Source organism: Furipterus horrens, unplaced genomic scaffold, assembly GCF_987537825.1.
Source record: "Furipterus horrens unplaced genomic scaffold, mFurHor1.1.pri manual_scaffold_5, whole genome shotgun sequence".
In the NCBI taxonomy this organism is placed as follows: domain Eukaryota; kingdom Metazoa; phylum Chordata; class Mammalia; order Chiroptera; family Furipteridae; genus Furipterus; species Furipterus horrens.
Window position 1 is genome coordinate 10,086,193 of NW_028327175.1, and position 15,890 is coordinate 10,102,082.

General features: G+C 38.9%; 1 protein-coding gene across 2 annotated transcripts in view; it reads right to left on the reverse strand.

The window, feature by feature from the left end:
- Window positions 1-15,890, reverse strand: part of WDR70 (WD repeat domain 70) — a 243,778-nt gene that overhangs the window by 21,320 nt on the left and 206,568 nt on the right. For both annotated transcript variants that reach the window (XM_090276166.1, XM_090276167.1), the window contains exons 12-13: window positions 15,638-15,722; window positions 13,358-13,496 (exon numbers count right to left, since the gene is read on the reverse strand). In XM_090276166.1, coding sequence (XP_090132292.1) covers window positions 13,358-13,496; window positions 15,638-15,722 — 224 coding nt within the window. The remainder of the gene's footprint in view (window positions 1-13,357; window positions 13,497-15,637; window positions 15,723-15,890) is intronic.

Genomic DNA, 15,890 nt, shown 5'->3' on the forward strand with positions numbered 1-15,890 from the left:
AGAGCTTCCCACCATGGGCACCAGATGGGTTGCAGGTGGGCTGGTACATGGAGGCCCTCGGGTCAGAGCGGGGCCTGGCGTGCTGGAGCCTCAGCTAAGTCACTTTCAGCCTTATCTGTTTACATCACATTATCTATTATGGGGCAGCACTACCTAAAGCTACTGCTCTCAATCAAATCAATGGAGACGCAGGCCTCTTTTGCTTTCTTCATTTATCAATAGTTAAGAGATGGGCATAAAGACAATAACCATCAATTCTTTCTTTGTGTTAATAAACAAAGCATAAATGGATAAAAACTATTAAATCCATAACTACTAGATAAGAAATACAATGATCAGGTCTTGGAAATCATCAAGTACATATACCAACACAAACAAACAAAAATGTAGGAAAAGCTAATTCTTCAAAGATGAGCTACACAAGGTATGTAAAGCACTATCTTGATATAGTCTAGGGAAAGATGTTTTACAAATCATATTCTTTTATTTAGCTCTCGGGGGGTCTCACAACCTCTCCTCACAAGACACAACATTATCTATCACTCCAAAAAAGGAAAAAGCACTATCCTGGGAGATGTGTTAATTATAGACCTCTTTCTTCCCCACATTATATATAATAGTGAAACTCTGGCCGGAGTTCTGATAGAACAGCTGGAAAGCTTGTTACCGAAGATCATTCATCACATTCAGGTGGGGAGAGGAAACACTGTCATGAACAATTCAACAGGACATACAGTCCTTCACTTGGTCTTCTATCAGTGGGATGCAGTGAGGTGCTGGGGTGAGACACTTGTTATTATTGTATTATATGTTTATACAGTATAAAAAGAACAGTGTGTCATTTTGAACACCTTTAAACATTCACAAAATCAAGCTCTCCTTTTTTGATGTTTTTGTAGAGGAGTCAAGTATGCTGCTCCTCCAGGGTTGTACTATCTAGCGCCTGATTCTTCATCCGGTGTTGCCATTCATGGCAATTATGTCTATATAAGGACACACAGATAAACTTAAACACCAATTAAATAAAACACTGAACTCCTGTGTAGAGAAGGGGAAAAAAGTTTCTGCTTAACCAAAAGGAAAAAGGCTGACTTTTCTACCATTCTGACGTACTGGAAATGAAAGCAAGACAGGAAATATTTCTTGGGAACAACTGGAACGGAGAGGCCTTTTACTACAGTACATTAAAAGGTTAAGTGACATTAGGAAATGGGTAACTATTAAACTGGACAAGCCCTCCCTAGCCCCCATTCTTCCGCCTTCAATGATGTATGAAGCCTAAAACAGCATGGATAGGCATGTCATCCCAATGTAACTCCAACAACGAGATCACTGTCAATTAGCTAATTATAGGAAAAGACATCTCATATAGGTTTTAAATGTGGATTCCGACAGTAAACAGGAATTCAAAGAAGAGAATGTTGACGACGAAAATTACCGCACCGGAATTAAAAGGCTACAGAAACGAAGTGATAAGTGTACCAGAATTTGTCTTCTCTTCTAAGGAAGAGTAATGATTAGGTTTTTGAAAAAACAGTGACCAATTCCAACAAGTAATTTTTACTTCCAAGCAGAGGGTGCTCTACAAAATAGATCTAGGGCACCGATCATATTCATTAACACTGTAACAACCAAAACAAATCATATTCATTAGAGTTTTTAATTACCAGTATTTTAAGCATCCATAGTAAATAAATTTGTGTTTCCTACATGGAACTTGAAACACAGCTATTTTTAGTAAGACCGAAAAAAGGATCATCTCAAGTTTTAAAAAAGCAGTCAAAACAAAATATGTACTTTTTTCATCAAATCTAAAATGAAACATTTATACTCTGAAATTCCAAATAGATTTTTCACGTATCTATTAACAAAAACAAAAACAAGAGAGGGCGGTAGGTAACAGGCCCCTGCAGAAAGTCCAATGAATGAGGCTACAGCACAATAAAATAAGAGGTGGAGCAAAATTAACAGATACATTGTCACCAGACACCTGCCATGTGCCACGTATTACGCTAAGCATTAGTAATATCCCTCACCCCCAAATGGCACCGAGGAGACTCTTACTCCAAGTTGGTCACTTAAGAATCTACAAAGAGCTGAGAAGAGAGTGTCAAAGACAACAGAGTGTTGAGAAAATGCCCCACAAGGAAATGTTAAAAACCACAAGAACAACAGCAGAGTGTGGTTCCCTTAGACAAAAGAAGACTGAACAGTAACTTGGCAATATTCGGGGAAATGGCGGATGCTGACCAGCTCACTCTTCTCCAGCTTCACGAGGACTGGAGCTAAGGAGGTGGGCTCTAAGCACGGGAGGCTAAGAGTAAAGAAAGAAATGAGCTGATGGTAAGGGCTTTCATAAACAGGAACGCACTCTTCAGGTAAAGTCTTCTGCCCAAAGTCAGTCAGATTTTCCCATGGGAGCATGAAGCTACAGCTCTCAGGTAGGCAAGATGGACTCTGGAAGGTGATGCTAGGAGCGGATGCCAGATGGCAGCCAGCCAGGCGACAGCCGGCAGCGTTGCCTGCGGCGCAGTCTGTCAAGGGAGCGCGGGAGCGGAGACTCACACCTGGAGCGGGGGCATCACCTTACTTCCTACAATCCGAAGGTCCCTGCAGGTGGGCAGCCACCTTGGAGGCTTCCTCCGAAGCACAGCTGCTGAAATTGGTACTATTTCATTCTAAGTTTTCTACCACTGTTGTACTGTTGTCAATTTATTTTTTTATTTTTTTATTTTTATTAAAACAAAACTGCCCTGGCTGGTGTGGCCTGTGAACTAAAGGTTGCTGGTTCGATTCCCAGTCAGGGCACAAGCCTGGGTTACAGGCAAGGTGCCAGGTTGAGGGTGTGCGAGAGGCAACTGATCAATGTAGCTCTCGCACATCAATGTTTCTCTCCCTCTCTTCCCCTCTCTCTAAAAATAAATAAACAAATCTTTTAAAAAAATAGTCTCCCTGGTTCTGGGTGAGATAGAGGGAACACATTTCATGCAGCCTCTCCCTCTGAATGCAGTTATAAAGCCTGGGCAAAAGGCATGGAGCACCTCCCTGAGGACTCCGCAAAGTAAAACAGTAGTAGGTAGATTGGGGAATTAGTCCAGAATTCAAAGCATCACTGAAGCAGAAGTAAGTTTCCCATTTCCCCCACTCTGGTACTCCCCGTCCCCCCAAATCTATAATGAGCCAAATATCAAAAATTTAAATAAAGACAGGATCAGACCAGCTGATTTTTTCTTTTGCCCCAGGCTTTCATACAGCTTGGCATAGCACTGCTGCTGATCCCATTTGTATTTAGAATACTGGCGTTTTATTCATCGTGATTTTCTGCAGTAACTTTTACTTTTTTATAATGTTGCATTAAAATATTACTTATCTTAATTACTGAATTTTTTGGCATCTCCTTAAATTTTGTGCTTGAACCTGACCCTAATCCTGGCCCTGCCTCAGCCTGTAGCTCACTCTATTACACAAAATTAGCTCAGAATGGGGCACAGCTAAATATAAAACATAGACCTTTTAGAAGAAAATCTGTGCGACCCAGAGTCCCTCAAGGAGTTCTCTGATGCAACACCACACGTGCGTTCTATAAAAACAAACAAACAAAAACACCTAATAAATTAGATTTTATCAAAATTAAACCTTTTGCTTTATAAAAGACACTATTAAGAAAAAAGTTAAAACAGAAAATATTTATAAATCATATATCCAAAAAAACCTCCAAAACTTGGCATGTAGAATATATAAAGAACTTCTAAAACTGAACAGTAAGAAAACATACAACCTGACTTAAAAATGCTCAAAAAAACCAAAACTGAATAAATATTTTATCAGACATGATATAAAAATGGAAAATGAACACATAAAGATATTCATGAGCCATTAGGAAAATGCAAATTATAACCAGGATGAGATACTACACCACATACATCAGAATGTATGAAGTTCAAAATGCCAACAATAAAAAATGTTGGTGAGGATGTGGAGAAAGTGGAAAATGTATATACTGTTGGTGATAATACAAAATGGTATTGCTTCTATGGGGACTGACTGGGCATCTTCCTATCAAAATAAACATACACTCACCATATGACCCAGCCAGCCTACTCCTAGGTGTTTATCCTAGAGAAATGAAAACTTATGATCATACAAAAAAAACCAAAAAAAAAAAACCCAACAACAACAACTATATATGAATGCTTATAGCAGCTCTATCCATAATCTCCAAAAAAAATGGAAATTATTAAGTGTCCTTTAACAGATAAATTGTGCTATCCAGCAGAAAACTGCTCAGCAATAAGATGTAACAAATGACCTGCATTAATCTCAAAGGCATTCATTCTGCAGAAAGAAGTCGGTCTGAAAAGGTGACATTCTGTATGAGCCCCCTTAACAAGACGTTCTTGAAAAGGCAGCACTGTCGTGGTGGAGAACAGACAGACCGGTGAATGCCAAGGGTCAGGAGAGGGGGCAGGGGACAGGCTAAGAATAGGACTACAGAGGGATAGCACAAAAAAGCATTTTGGGGGTGATGGGACGGACTGTTCTGTGTCCTGACTGTGTTAATGGTGGCTGTATGAATCTATACACGTACTAAAAAGCACAGAAATATACATGTTAAAATGAGAGCAATTTTACTGTATGATTTTTTAAAATACTAAAGAAAATCCAGCACTGAACAGCGCTGTCATTTTTCCCCAACTACAGCATTTTAAGACTTCATGAGGAAGGTACCAACAGTGAAAGCACCATGAGATCGATGGTGTCTTTCCTCTCTACTCTCATGAACCTACAGATGAGCACCCGACGATCACCTTCAAACCCTGAAATCCACTGTCCTGAAACACCCACAACACAGGACCCTGAGAGGCAACAAGAACCAAACAGTAATGTCATGAAGTCTCACTGAGACCAGCCCCGCCCCCGCCCCTGGGCAATGGGAGCCAGCTTCGCAGGGAGTCCAGCTGAATGCCAGCGGCTGTTTACACTGGACTCTGGCATGTATGCTGTCTGCTTCAGGAAATCCCAAGAAAGGTTTTAGCAACCCAAGTCATGCAAGCAGCAAAAACGCAATGTTGTTTCTCATCCTAGCCAATGGCATCTCTTTCTTCCAGCGACTGAAGAAAATAATTGTACAGAAAGTAGTACTGACTGCTCACCAAGCTTCCTGACAGTAAAACACTGTCCTAAGAGCTAGGCTGGAGCTCATCTCTAGGCCCTGGGAAGGGTAGTGCTAGAGAGACAACTACGCAACTGCTATACTGACAGATTTACACTAAGATGTCACCATCCTCTACCTGCTCCCAGGGTCCCTATCAAATAGTCACACATCTCAGAAGACGAGGCACAGCCCAGTGCTCACATGCCCTGCCTTTCTGGTTTCAATGAGCAACTGCTCCATATACCTATAATGTGTATACTGTTTTACCACCTGACTGTGGGAAAATACATATTTTATTAAACATAAATATGTTCATTAGGACCTATCTAGAATATGCATTGTTTAATGTTCTCAAGAAAGTGAATTACAGTAAAATTTCATTAAACTGATATTTCTTTATTCAAAATAATACATAATTCAATCGGTTGCCTGGCTGACCTTTAATAAAAATCAGATCATGGAAAGCTGGTTAACTCAAAGTCTAGTTTTTCCATCCCTGTGTGCTACACATTAAGAAGGTTTCACTGTATTTTAGAAGGCAGATAAATGCCAAATATAGTCTTTGTTTCAAGTTTATTTTCAGCTGGCATTTGCACTGCTGATAGTTCAAGTTCCTTCTGTGTACCATTCCTTGTATAATCCTGGCTGGGCAAGGACACTGCCTGACTCATTTCTAGAAAACTGTTCTTAAAGAGGTACGATTCTGCCTGAATTGGGATTCTGTATTCGTAAGACAGATCATTAGTCAATTCAAGTATGAAATGGGAGAACAGATGAGTTCCTCAACTCCTTCACAGACAAACTTTCATAGATTGCTTATATCTATATACCAATGTAAAAACAAAGATGCATTCCAAAGCCAATTCTGAGGGCTTCTGGAATATCCATTAATTTGAATGACTTTTCTGTTCTCTGCACAAATACTGGAAGATGACTGTAGTCTGGATGGTCACCCTGTCCCTTACACTTAGATATTAAGGTAAACAACTAGCTTCGTGGAGGGTCTATTACTCAAAAGCCCTGTAATATCCATTTATTCTTCCTCTTCAATCTCTTTGTATTTAAAACATCAATCTTCTCCCCTAAGTAAGAACACAAAAACTTTTTCTGTGAAGTAAAAGTGGCAATACTTTCATTTTATATGGTATGTCACTTTGTATGTTAACACATATAACAATTTTCTTGGACATAAAAATTTATTAATTTAAATGTCATATCTAGGAATAATATATAGGTGATATGGTTACATATGATATTTACTTTCTTAATGATCTTTTTTCTATGTTGTCAGTTTCTTAGATTTAATATGTACTATTATTTTTAAAGATTTTATTTATTTATTTTTAGAGAGAGGGAAAGGGAGGGAGAAAGAGAGGGAGAGAAACATCAATGTGTGAGAGATACATTGATCAGTTGCTTCTCACACGCCCCCAACTGGGGACCTGGCCTGCAACCCTGGCATGTGCCCTGACTGGGAATTGAACCAGTAACCTTTGGGTTCACAGGCCAGCACTCAATGCACTGAGCCACACCAGCCAGAGCTGTACTATTTTTATAATAATAAAAATACAATTAAGATACAAAAAGCTAATCTCATAATCCTCACTGAAATGTATATATGAAGGATAAGATCTTATGAGGAAAAAGAGTGTAAACTCAAGTTCTCTTCAAAACTTCACCTAATTAAATAATGAAGAGAATATAGTTGATATCTTCATAGAAATTTTCTTTTTGTAATAAGATCTTTTACACAATATGGACCTCATTTTCTCAATATATGAGGTCTGTCCAGAAAATATCCAGCCATGTACTATAAAAAATAGAGGCACTTATTGAAGAAGATTCAGGAAACATTGTACATGGTGCACAAGGAATGACCAACTGTTTTAAAGAAAGTTTTAGGTAGTATTTATTAAATTTGTGCCTCTTCTCATAATTTTTTGATGTCACAGTGACTAATTTATACCTTATTTTTTCAGATTATCAAAGTATTGTTCATAATCGTACGCAATATTTGCACCCATGTTCGTCCCATCTAAAGACCACATTAGAAATGTTCTACTCTATGAGTTTCATAAAGGTGCCAATGCAAGTACAGCAGCAAAGTCTATTCAGAGCGCTTATGGGGACGATGCAGTGACTGAAAGAAGTTGCAGGCAGTGGTTTTCCCGTTTCCAAAGTGGGGATTTCAGTTTGAAAAACAAGCCAAAAGAGGATCATCCAAAAAACCTTGATTCCTAAGTTTTGGAAGCTGTTGTCACAGAAAACCCCACCATTACCTCTAGGGAACTTGCAGAACAATGTAACGTAGCCCATACAGCCATGCTACGCCAACTAAAAAGGATTGGAAAGGTTTCAGTGGTTGGAAAATGGGTCCCACATGAACTGTCTTCAGAGAAACTGCAACAGCATGTTGCTTGCTGTGAATCATTGCTTTCGTGACACCTTCAGGCACCACTTTTAGGTCGGCATGTTACAGGTGCTGAGAAGTGGATCCTTTACCATAACGTTAAATGCCGCCAATCGTGGATCGGTCAAGGAGGAAGAAGGGTCCAACAACCAAGAGGAGGACTTCATCCAAAGAAGATCATGTTGAGTGCATGGTGGGATATGGAAGAAAGTGTCCATTACGAACTGTTAGACAACAATCAAACAACTACTGCTAATATTTACTGTGAACAACTTCATCATCTGAAAGTAGCTTTGAACCAAAAGCGACCCTCCTTAGTCAACAGAAAGGGTGTCATCTTCCATCACGATAATGCTCGTCCTCACACAGCTCAACTCACCAAAAATTTCTTGAAAGAGCTTGGCTGGGAAATACTGCTTCATCTTCCGTATTCTCCTGACCTTGCTCCTTCTGATTATCACTTGTTTCGGGAACTACAGACCCATTTTGATGGTCTTGGGTAGACATCAACAGAAGAGGTTGAAAATGAGTTGGATTCATATTTTGCTTCAAAACCTAAAGAATTTTACAAGCGTGGCGTTTATAAGGTAGTTGACAGATGGAATGAGGCTCTCAAAAGCAAAGGAGTTTATGTTAATGAATTAATATTTTCATAATCATGGGCTTTTTCGTTTTTAAAGTAGTCCTCAAAATTGGACATTATTTTTGCACCAACCTTATACATAGGACAATGATGCCTCAGTCCCCTTCAAAGTAGGCACCTTGGGACCTCACACAGTTCTCCCAATTGCCATCAGCTGCCCCGTTACCTTTTCCTGGATCTCATTGATGGTCTGAAATCTCTTCCCTTTCAAAGGTAATTTTAGTTTTGGGAAAAGGCAGAAGTCTCAGGGCACCAAATATGGGCTGTAGAGGGGCTGAGTCACCTGGGTGATTTGATTTGTCACAAAAAAACTGCACAAGACGTGATGCTTGAGTGGGCATGCTGTCACGATGAAGCTGCCAGTCACCGGTTGCCCGTGGCTGCGGCCTTCTGAGTCATCCGAATAGTTTCCAAGGAGGAATGTCCAAGCTTAACCCAAAATCTGATGCAGACTCGTTGCTCTTTTCACTCAGTCATTTTGAATGTGACGGCCACACAGCACACATGCTCATTCAATGGCTTCCACTGGCCCCACTCACTAGTAGAGTTGTCATTGTTCACGTGTGTGCGCATCCCAGTCCACTCTCCTTGGCTGCCAGCTTGCATCTACGTGGCACAAGCTGTTCTCATCATATTAACAATGGCTGGGCTTCTCCCAGACAGACTTTGTTGTATGCAGTAGGCTACCTCTATAACCAGACATATGGGTCTTAAATAAGAAATTTTCCTTCCTTTTGGTAAATATATACGTTGTAACAACATAATTTTAACAATAATTGTATCTTTTTCAATCAATGCTCATGATAATAAGGGGCACAGATACAGCTTGTGTCAATATTTAGTAAATAAGCAAGTAAATAAATAAATCTGGTAGAAAAACTTCAAGTTCTCCCTATTAACTATAATATAAAAGTCATTTTTATTTCCCTTTCCTCTATTTGATGTAGATGAAAATAACTGATAAAATTCCAGGAAGACAGATCCAGAATATATACTTTCTCTAACTGCAGAGTTGGCTCCATGAAAAATCAATACGATTTCAAACTGATAGAAGATACCTAGTACCTGACATTCTGAGTGTTTTTTTAAAGAACATAAATAATGTATGCAAAAACTAGATTTCATTTCTCACAGGAAGGGGATATTCTGGAAAACAAGTAAAAGGAAGCAAATATCTAATATATCCTTGTTCTCTGTTATCTGTTTTCTTTGGTGGTTAAAAAAATGTTCTTAAAGATAATTAAATATCCCTTAGGTAATCACAAGTAATTTTTTTCTTCCTTAAAAGACTTTTATCATTATATGTTGGTATTGGGAATCTCAACCTTGAAATGCTTAAGACAGTCTAGTTGAAAATATCAAAGCAAATTTCCCTTCCCTTCCCTGAAGCAAGATCAATTGTGCTAAATGTTATAGCTGTTTTAAAAATAAAGGCTTAGTTTTTTAATTTCCTTTTCGCACTTTGTTCAGTCACCATTTACAGAAGCAGAGGATCCTCATCGAAGTACCTAAGCAAACAGACAAACTGAACACACGTCAGGACCAGGTGTGAAATCTCTGGCTTTTTCCTTTCCACCTTTCTGCTCTTCGCCCAAGGAAATGCCTACTACCGCTTCCAAACTACTGCCAAATGAAGCTGAAATAAAAGGCCACCACCCTAAATAACACCAGGTCAAAACAACTTTATTTCACTCTGCTTGGGTTAAAGAGTATAAATGGTAACATGCTAGTACAAGTGCATAAACTATGTCCTTTGAATTATAGTTAAGGAACTTCTATTAGTCACTCTGCAATAAATTATAGTTTGATGAAAAATTACTTTAGCTAATAATAGTTTGTAATGTTATTTAGAAACATTTCCTAAAGAACTGAAATATTGAAAGAGTTTAAAATTTTCTATGTTTCTTCTAAACCTAATTATTTTTAAAAATTTCAATACCTCATTTTCAAATCATATTTTTGTCCATTCTTTCATTCTTATACTTTTACCACATAAAATAGGGTAATAAACACCTTTTACACAATATGAAAAGTCTGTTGTGTCTTACACACACACACACACACACACGCAGTGAGTGTGTAATGGAATTTATCTTAAGAAAAGAGGGTAATCACACCACTCAAATCACAAAGAATTAGATATGTGAAGAATATGCATGTGTTTTCTTTTAACTTGAGGAAATACAATTGGACTACAAAGAAAACATCTAAAAATAATCACAGCAGAATTATAAAACATGTATAAACATCACATAGTAGAAACAGTAAATGTTAAACATTTGTCTTCTCCTAGTGAGGAGAGTTGACAATCTCAACACTGAATAGAAAAAAACAAATTTCAGAGCATATGGCAAGGCAGATAATAAAATTATAACCAGCTTTTTCCTAAGTTTGCTTCAAAAATGAACATGGGAAGTGTAATTGTATTTTAAAAGCTACTTACTGTGAAGATTATAGGACAGTGTTTAGTTGTTAGTAAATTAATGATATAGATGCTAACACCCCCTACTGAAAACAATGTTTGGCTTCGTGTACCTGCTGAGCTTAGCATGTGAGAACATGATTATCTAGGAGTTTTTGTTTTAGAAGAGGGTGTGTGCAAAATACAACCAGTCGTACTTGAATCAAGTACATGGGCGCATCTAGGACAGCCCTAGGGCCAGCACTGCCTGTGCGTGGTCAAACAAGCACACTGAGGAAGTGCCCACCTCTTACCCAGTCCAAAGAATGCATATGTTCGGTTTCTTTCATTCCATGAAGACTTAATATTTGGGAAAATACATCGAAGTTGAAAGTCTCTTTAACATACCATTTTACTATATAAGCAGAAAACAATGTTGTCTGATGTTAATAACAATAAAAAGACAACCAAATCCTAAAGCAAAGATTTAAAAGGCTCCTGGAAGGCATCTGGCTTTCCTAAGATAATTCAGTCTATGGTCTACTCTGTTCACTTACTGATCCTTCTCCTTTGGTTGCTTCTGTCCATTTGTTCATCCCTTAAACGCTAGAGTTTCCTACTGGCTCCCTCTCTCCCTCTTTTTCTGCCCTTTCCATAACCTAACTAATCAGTAGCCAACACTTCAACTATGAAATATAAATGCTTCTCCCAAAACGGTCTTCTTTCTCTTAAGCACCAAACTCCTCTACCATCTACCCAGAGGTCCTGCAGGTACTTCAAGTTCAATGTACCCAGAACAGAACTCGCCACTTTCTTCCAACACCTTCTTTCTTTTTTCTTTTCTTTCTTTTCTTTTCTGTCTTTTCTTTTCTTCTTTTCTTTATCATGCAGAACATTGACTCAGTCTCCCAAGTTATAAACTTCAGCCTTCATATATAAACAAACACTGAAAAATTTAAATCTAACCTTCACACTCCAGTAAAAATTAATTTTTAAAACATAAATCTGAATGTGCCATTCCTTTGCTTAAAAAAAAAAAGCCACAACACAATGTCACCTTCTTGTTATGGTATCCAAGGTCAGTTTGCCTTTCCATCTCTAGAAACTTCCCTCTTGCCTCCCTCTCCAAAGACACACCTGTGCTCCACAATATGTATTACTTACTTGCGTTCCCAACTACAGTCCTCCCTCAGTCTCTGCGGGGCAGCGGGGACTGGTTCCGGGACCCCTGCCCCATACCAAAATCTGCGGACACTCAAGGCCCTTTTATAAAGCGACATGGTATTTGCACATCCGCCCATGCACTTTAAATCGTCTCTAGATTACTGATAACACCTAATACAATACACTGTAAACAGTATGTAAACAGCTGTTATGTTGTAATGTTTAAGGATCAATTTTCTGCAATTAAAATAAAATATTTTTTGATCCAAGGTTGCTTGACTCCGCAGTTGCAAAACCCATGAATACCAAGGGCCAACTGTGTACCATCCACTCAGCCAGTAAATAGTGATCAAATAGCATCTCTGTAACAGGCACTCTTCTAAGCACTGAAAACACCACAGTGAACAAAACAGTTTCTGCCCTCACAGGCTTACATCCTGGTGGCAGAAGAATGACAAAGACAAGCAATACACAAGAGAGGAGGTGGCGGTGAGTGCCATGGAGAAAAAGATCTATCTAGAAAAGCAACCCAGAGCCACAGAGCGAAGAGCGTGTTCTGTACAGCACAGAAACCCAGCATGTCTTTAAAGGTACAATCATACTTCTACATCCGTTAATTTATTACATTTCGATTTCAATTACAAATTAAAAACAACACTATGAGTAATACTGAACTGTATAGTTGTTGAGAAGCATAACACAATAGCTCAATTATAATAATTTTATTTCTTGAGATTAAAGTTCATAGAATCAAGAGTGTTTTTCCTTTGATTCCAGTGTTTTAGTTGGCTCCTGGAAGCACCCCAAAGAAGTATTATTAGTGCTGGCACATTTCAAATGATGTCATGAGATTAGGATCCATAAAACTTAAGGACTCATCTAGAATTAGCCTCATTGCTGTTCCTATATTGTCTCTGACTACACCATGGTTTCAACTTTGGGGCCTACAATTAAGACTCCAGAGTAATACTGGAACATTAGAGGACAGAAGCTTTTTACTGGTGATTTAAAAACAGTTGTTCAATTGTCTGAACCATTTAAGTGCTTAATATGTCGCAAATGTATACAAAGAGCTGAAGCAACTGGAGAAACCTACATAAGAGCACTGTTTAAGATACAGGGTATTACTGCAGAATTTGCCAACGAGCCAAACAAAAATACACGGACATTAATTGGCCTCTTTCAGACACAGAAAATAACAATGGTTTGCCTCGCCATCTAAATAACAGTGCATATTTTAGAAGACTTTAAACGAATTCAGATTATCCTCTGGGAATCTTCACTATTATTATGTTATATTAACATGTCCAGTCTCAGGACATGAATAAATGAATGAATTCAGCTCTCATGTTAATCTGTAAAGAAAACTAGAAGGGCTTTTGTCAGATGTGTAAGTTAAATCTAAAATGTCTCCAACTTCCAAATAACTAAACAGAAATTAAGTTCATTGTGACAGAGAAAAAAGTAGCTACCGTTGCACGGTAAGGGCCAGGGCTTATGTTCTGTTTAAAAACCAAAACAAAGACAGCTAACAGGCAAACTTTGCTTCATTCTCAGGGCTGGGGGAAAAAAGAACCGACATACCGCATCCGTGATGTCTATTTCATAGACCCTTTGGAAAGTCCTGCGCTCAAAGAAAACAAGTTTGCCACTGCCGCACCCCCTCTGAACAGATGTGCCGGTCACTATGAGTTTATCATCTGGGCTGAAGCAGCAGTCAGTCCTACAGACAAAAAAAAATATATAAGCTTATGATCCTACAACAGAGCAGCGACAAGACTGAATTAAAACATAAACACAGTCATTGTAATAAGGGGTAACTCTTAGATAGGGCTTACAACAAGTCAAGCGCTTAAATTATTCACTTAATATACACAATAATCCTATGAGGTAGCTATTATTATCCCCATTTCACTGATGAGGAAACTGAGGCAGAAAGAGATTGAGTAAACCTTGTCCAAGATCACAAACGTAAGTGGTACAGCTGGGATGTAAACACAGGCAGTCCGATTCCAAAGTCTGGGCTTTTAACTTCTACATATTAGAATATTTTTTAATGCAAAAGGAGTGTGGGAAAAACTCCATGCAGACAGCATCTATACACAAATAAACACCGTATGACTAATGTCTAAGTAGTGATTACTCTGACCAGTTTGGGAACACATTTTTTACCACCAGCACCACTCAAATAGCTTGAGTTTTGTCAGGTCAAAAACCATGAAATGAGGAGCAGGCCGAGCTGCTGGAACCTCATTGGTGGCTATGATTCAACAGCTCTTGTTATTAGAGGTCTGGCCACTGATTGTGTTAAGTCAAGATCCAAACAAGTTACACAGTTAGCATTACTTGGAGCAGACATAATAGCTCAGAAAATTCTCACAACTGTAAATTCACGTATGTCCATCTGTCTGTCCATCCGAACAGACCAAGGCTGCGGACAGCAGACCATCTCAGAGCTAGTGCTGTCATTACACGGCCTCCTCCACTTGCTGCTCCCCTTACCTCCATGTTCTCCCGGCTGCTCACTACTGAACACAGAAGTGACATTTCATTTCTACCAAAAGAGAAAATTTGGCTTAGGCACCAACTGTAAGATGCAGACGCCAAACTCCATCTCAGCTGCCTCAGAAAAAAATCCTTACATGCTTCACTCGTCAACTTAGAAGGATGGAAAAAACAATGCTCGGCTACCAGAGGAAGGCAGTCTGAACAAATGAAGGTTACTGAATTACTGACTGGAGTGACAATTTAAAAAAAGTAAGAAAACGATATATAACAATGCTTGCTAAAGATAAAATATTGCTTTGATGGTAAAGGGTTCAAATTTTAAAAGACAACAAAAATGGAGGCCTACCCTGTCATTTACACAGTGTTAAAAAACAAGTCAGTCCCTTAAAGTAGTTTTACTGCCCCGAGACCTATGTATGCATCCAATACACATACAAGGACTGCCCAGGAAGTATCCAGCCACGTCCTATGGAAAACAGACATTTATTGAAGAAGATACAAGATACAAGAAACGCTGTACATAGGTCAATGGCACCTCAGTCCCCTTCAAAGTAGGCACCTTGGGAGCTCACAGTTCTCCCAGTTGCCATCAGCTGCCCTGTTGTATTTCCTTGAATCTCATCAATGGACTGAAGTCCCTTCCCTTTCAAAGGTGATTTCAGTTTTGGGAAAAGGCAGAAGCTGCAGGGCACCAAGTCTGGGCTGTAGAGGGGCTGAGTCACCTGGGTGATTTGATGTTTTGCCAAAAAAACTCTGCATGAGACGTGATGCATGAGTGGGTACATTGTCATGATGAAGCCTTCAATCACCAGTTGCCCATAGCAGTGGCTTCTGAATCACCAGAATAGTTTCCATGGAGGAATGTCCAAGCTTAACACAAAATTTGACACAGATTCGTTGTTTTACTCACTCAGTCATTTTAAATGCCACGGCCACACAGCACAAATGCTCACTCAGTGGCGTCTACCGTCCCCACTGACTAGTACAGTGAAGTCGTCATCGTTCACACATGCGCATTCCAGTCCGCTCTCCTTGGCTGCCAGGTTACACTGATGTGGCGCAAACCATTCTTGTCATATTAACAATGGCTGGAGTATTTCTGGGCAGACCTTGTGTGTGTGTGTGTGTGTGTGTGTACACAAACACATGAACATACATCACTTCAACTTCAAAAGAAAATTTTAAAGTCTGAAAAATGTGCAAAATAAAAAGGGAAAATAAAATGCTTTTTTAAAAAACCTATTTCAGACACTTGAAATCCCTTTCCTAAAAGAACACATGATATAAATTAACATTAAGGTGAATAAATTTGTTTTCCATTCTCTTATGCTTATAAAATATTAAAAATATGCTTACATTGGGAACATGGTTGGAAGACCTGAGGCTGAAAAAAGTGGCTTATTAAACTGTCGGACGTCCCATAATTTTAATGTATCATCACCTGATAGAGAAATAAGAAAGAAAGAAAAAACACAGTGAATTGTGTGGGAAAAAAAAACAAAAAACTAGTTTCAAGTTTGGAGTTTGTTAGACTTAGCATACAAAGGGGGGGGGCAGTTGTCCCCAAAAATCCTAGAATTATCTTCTGGAGAGCAGGCCCCTTGTAGTC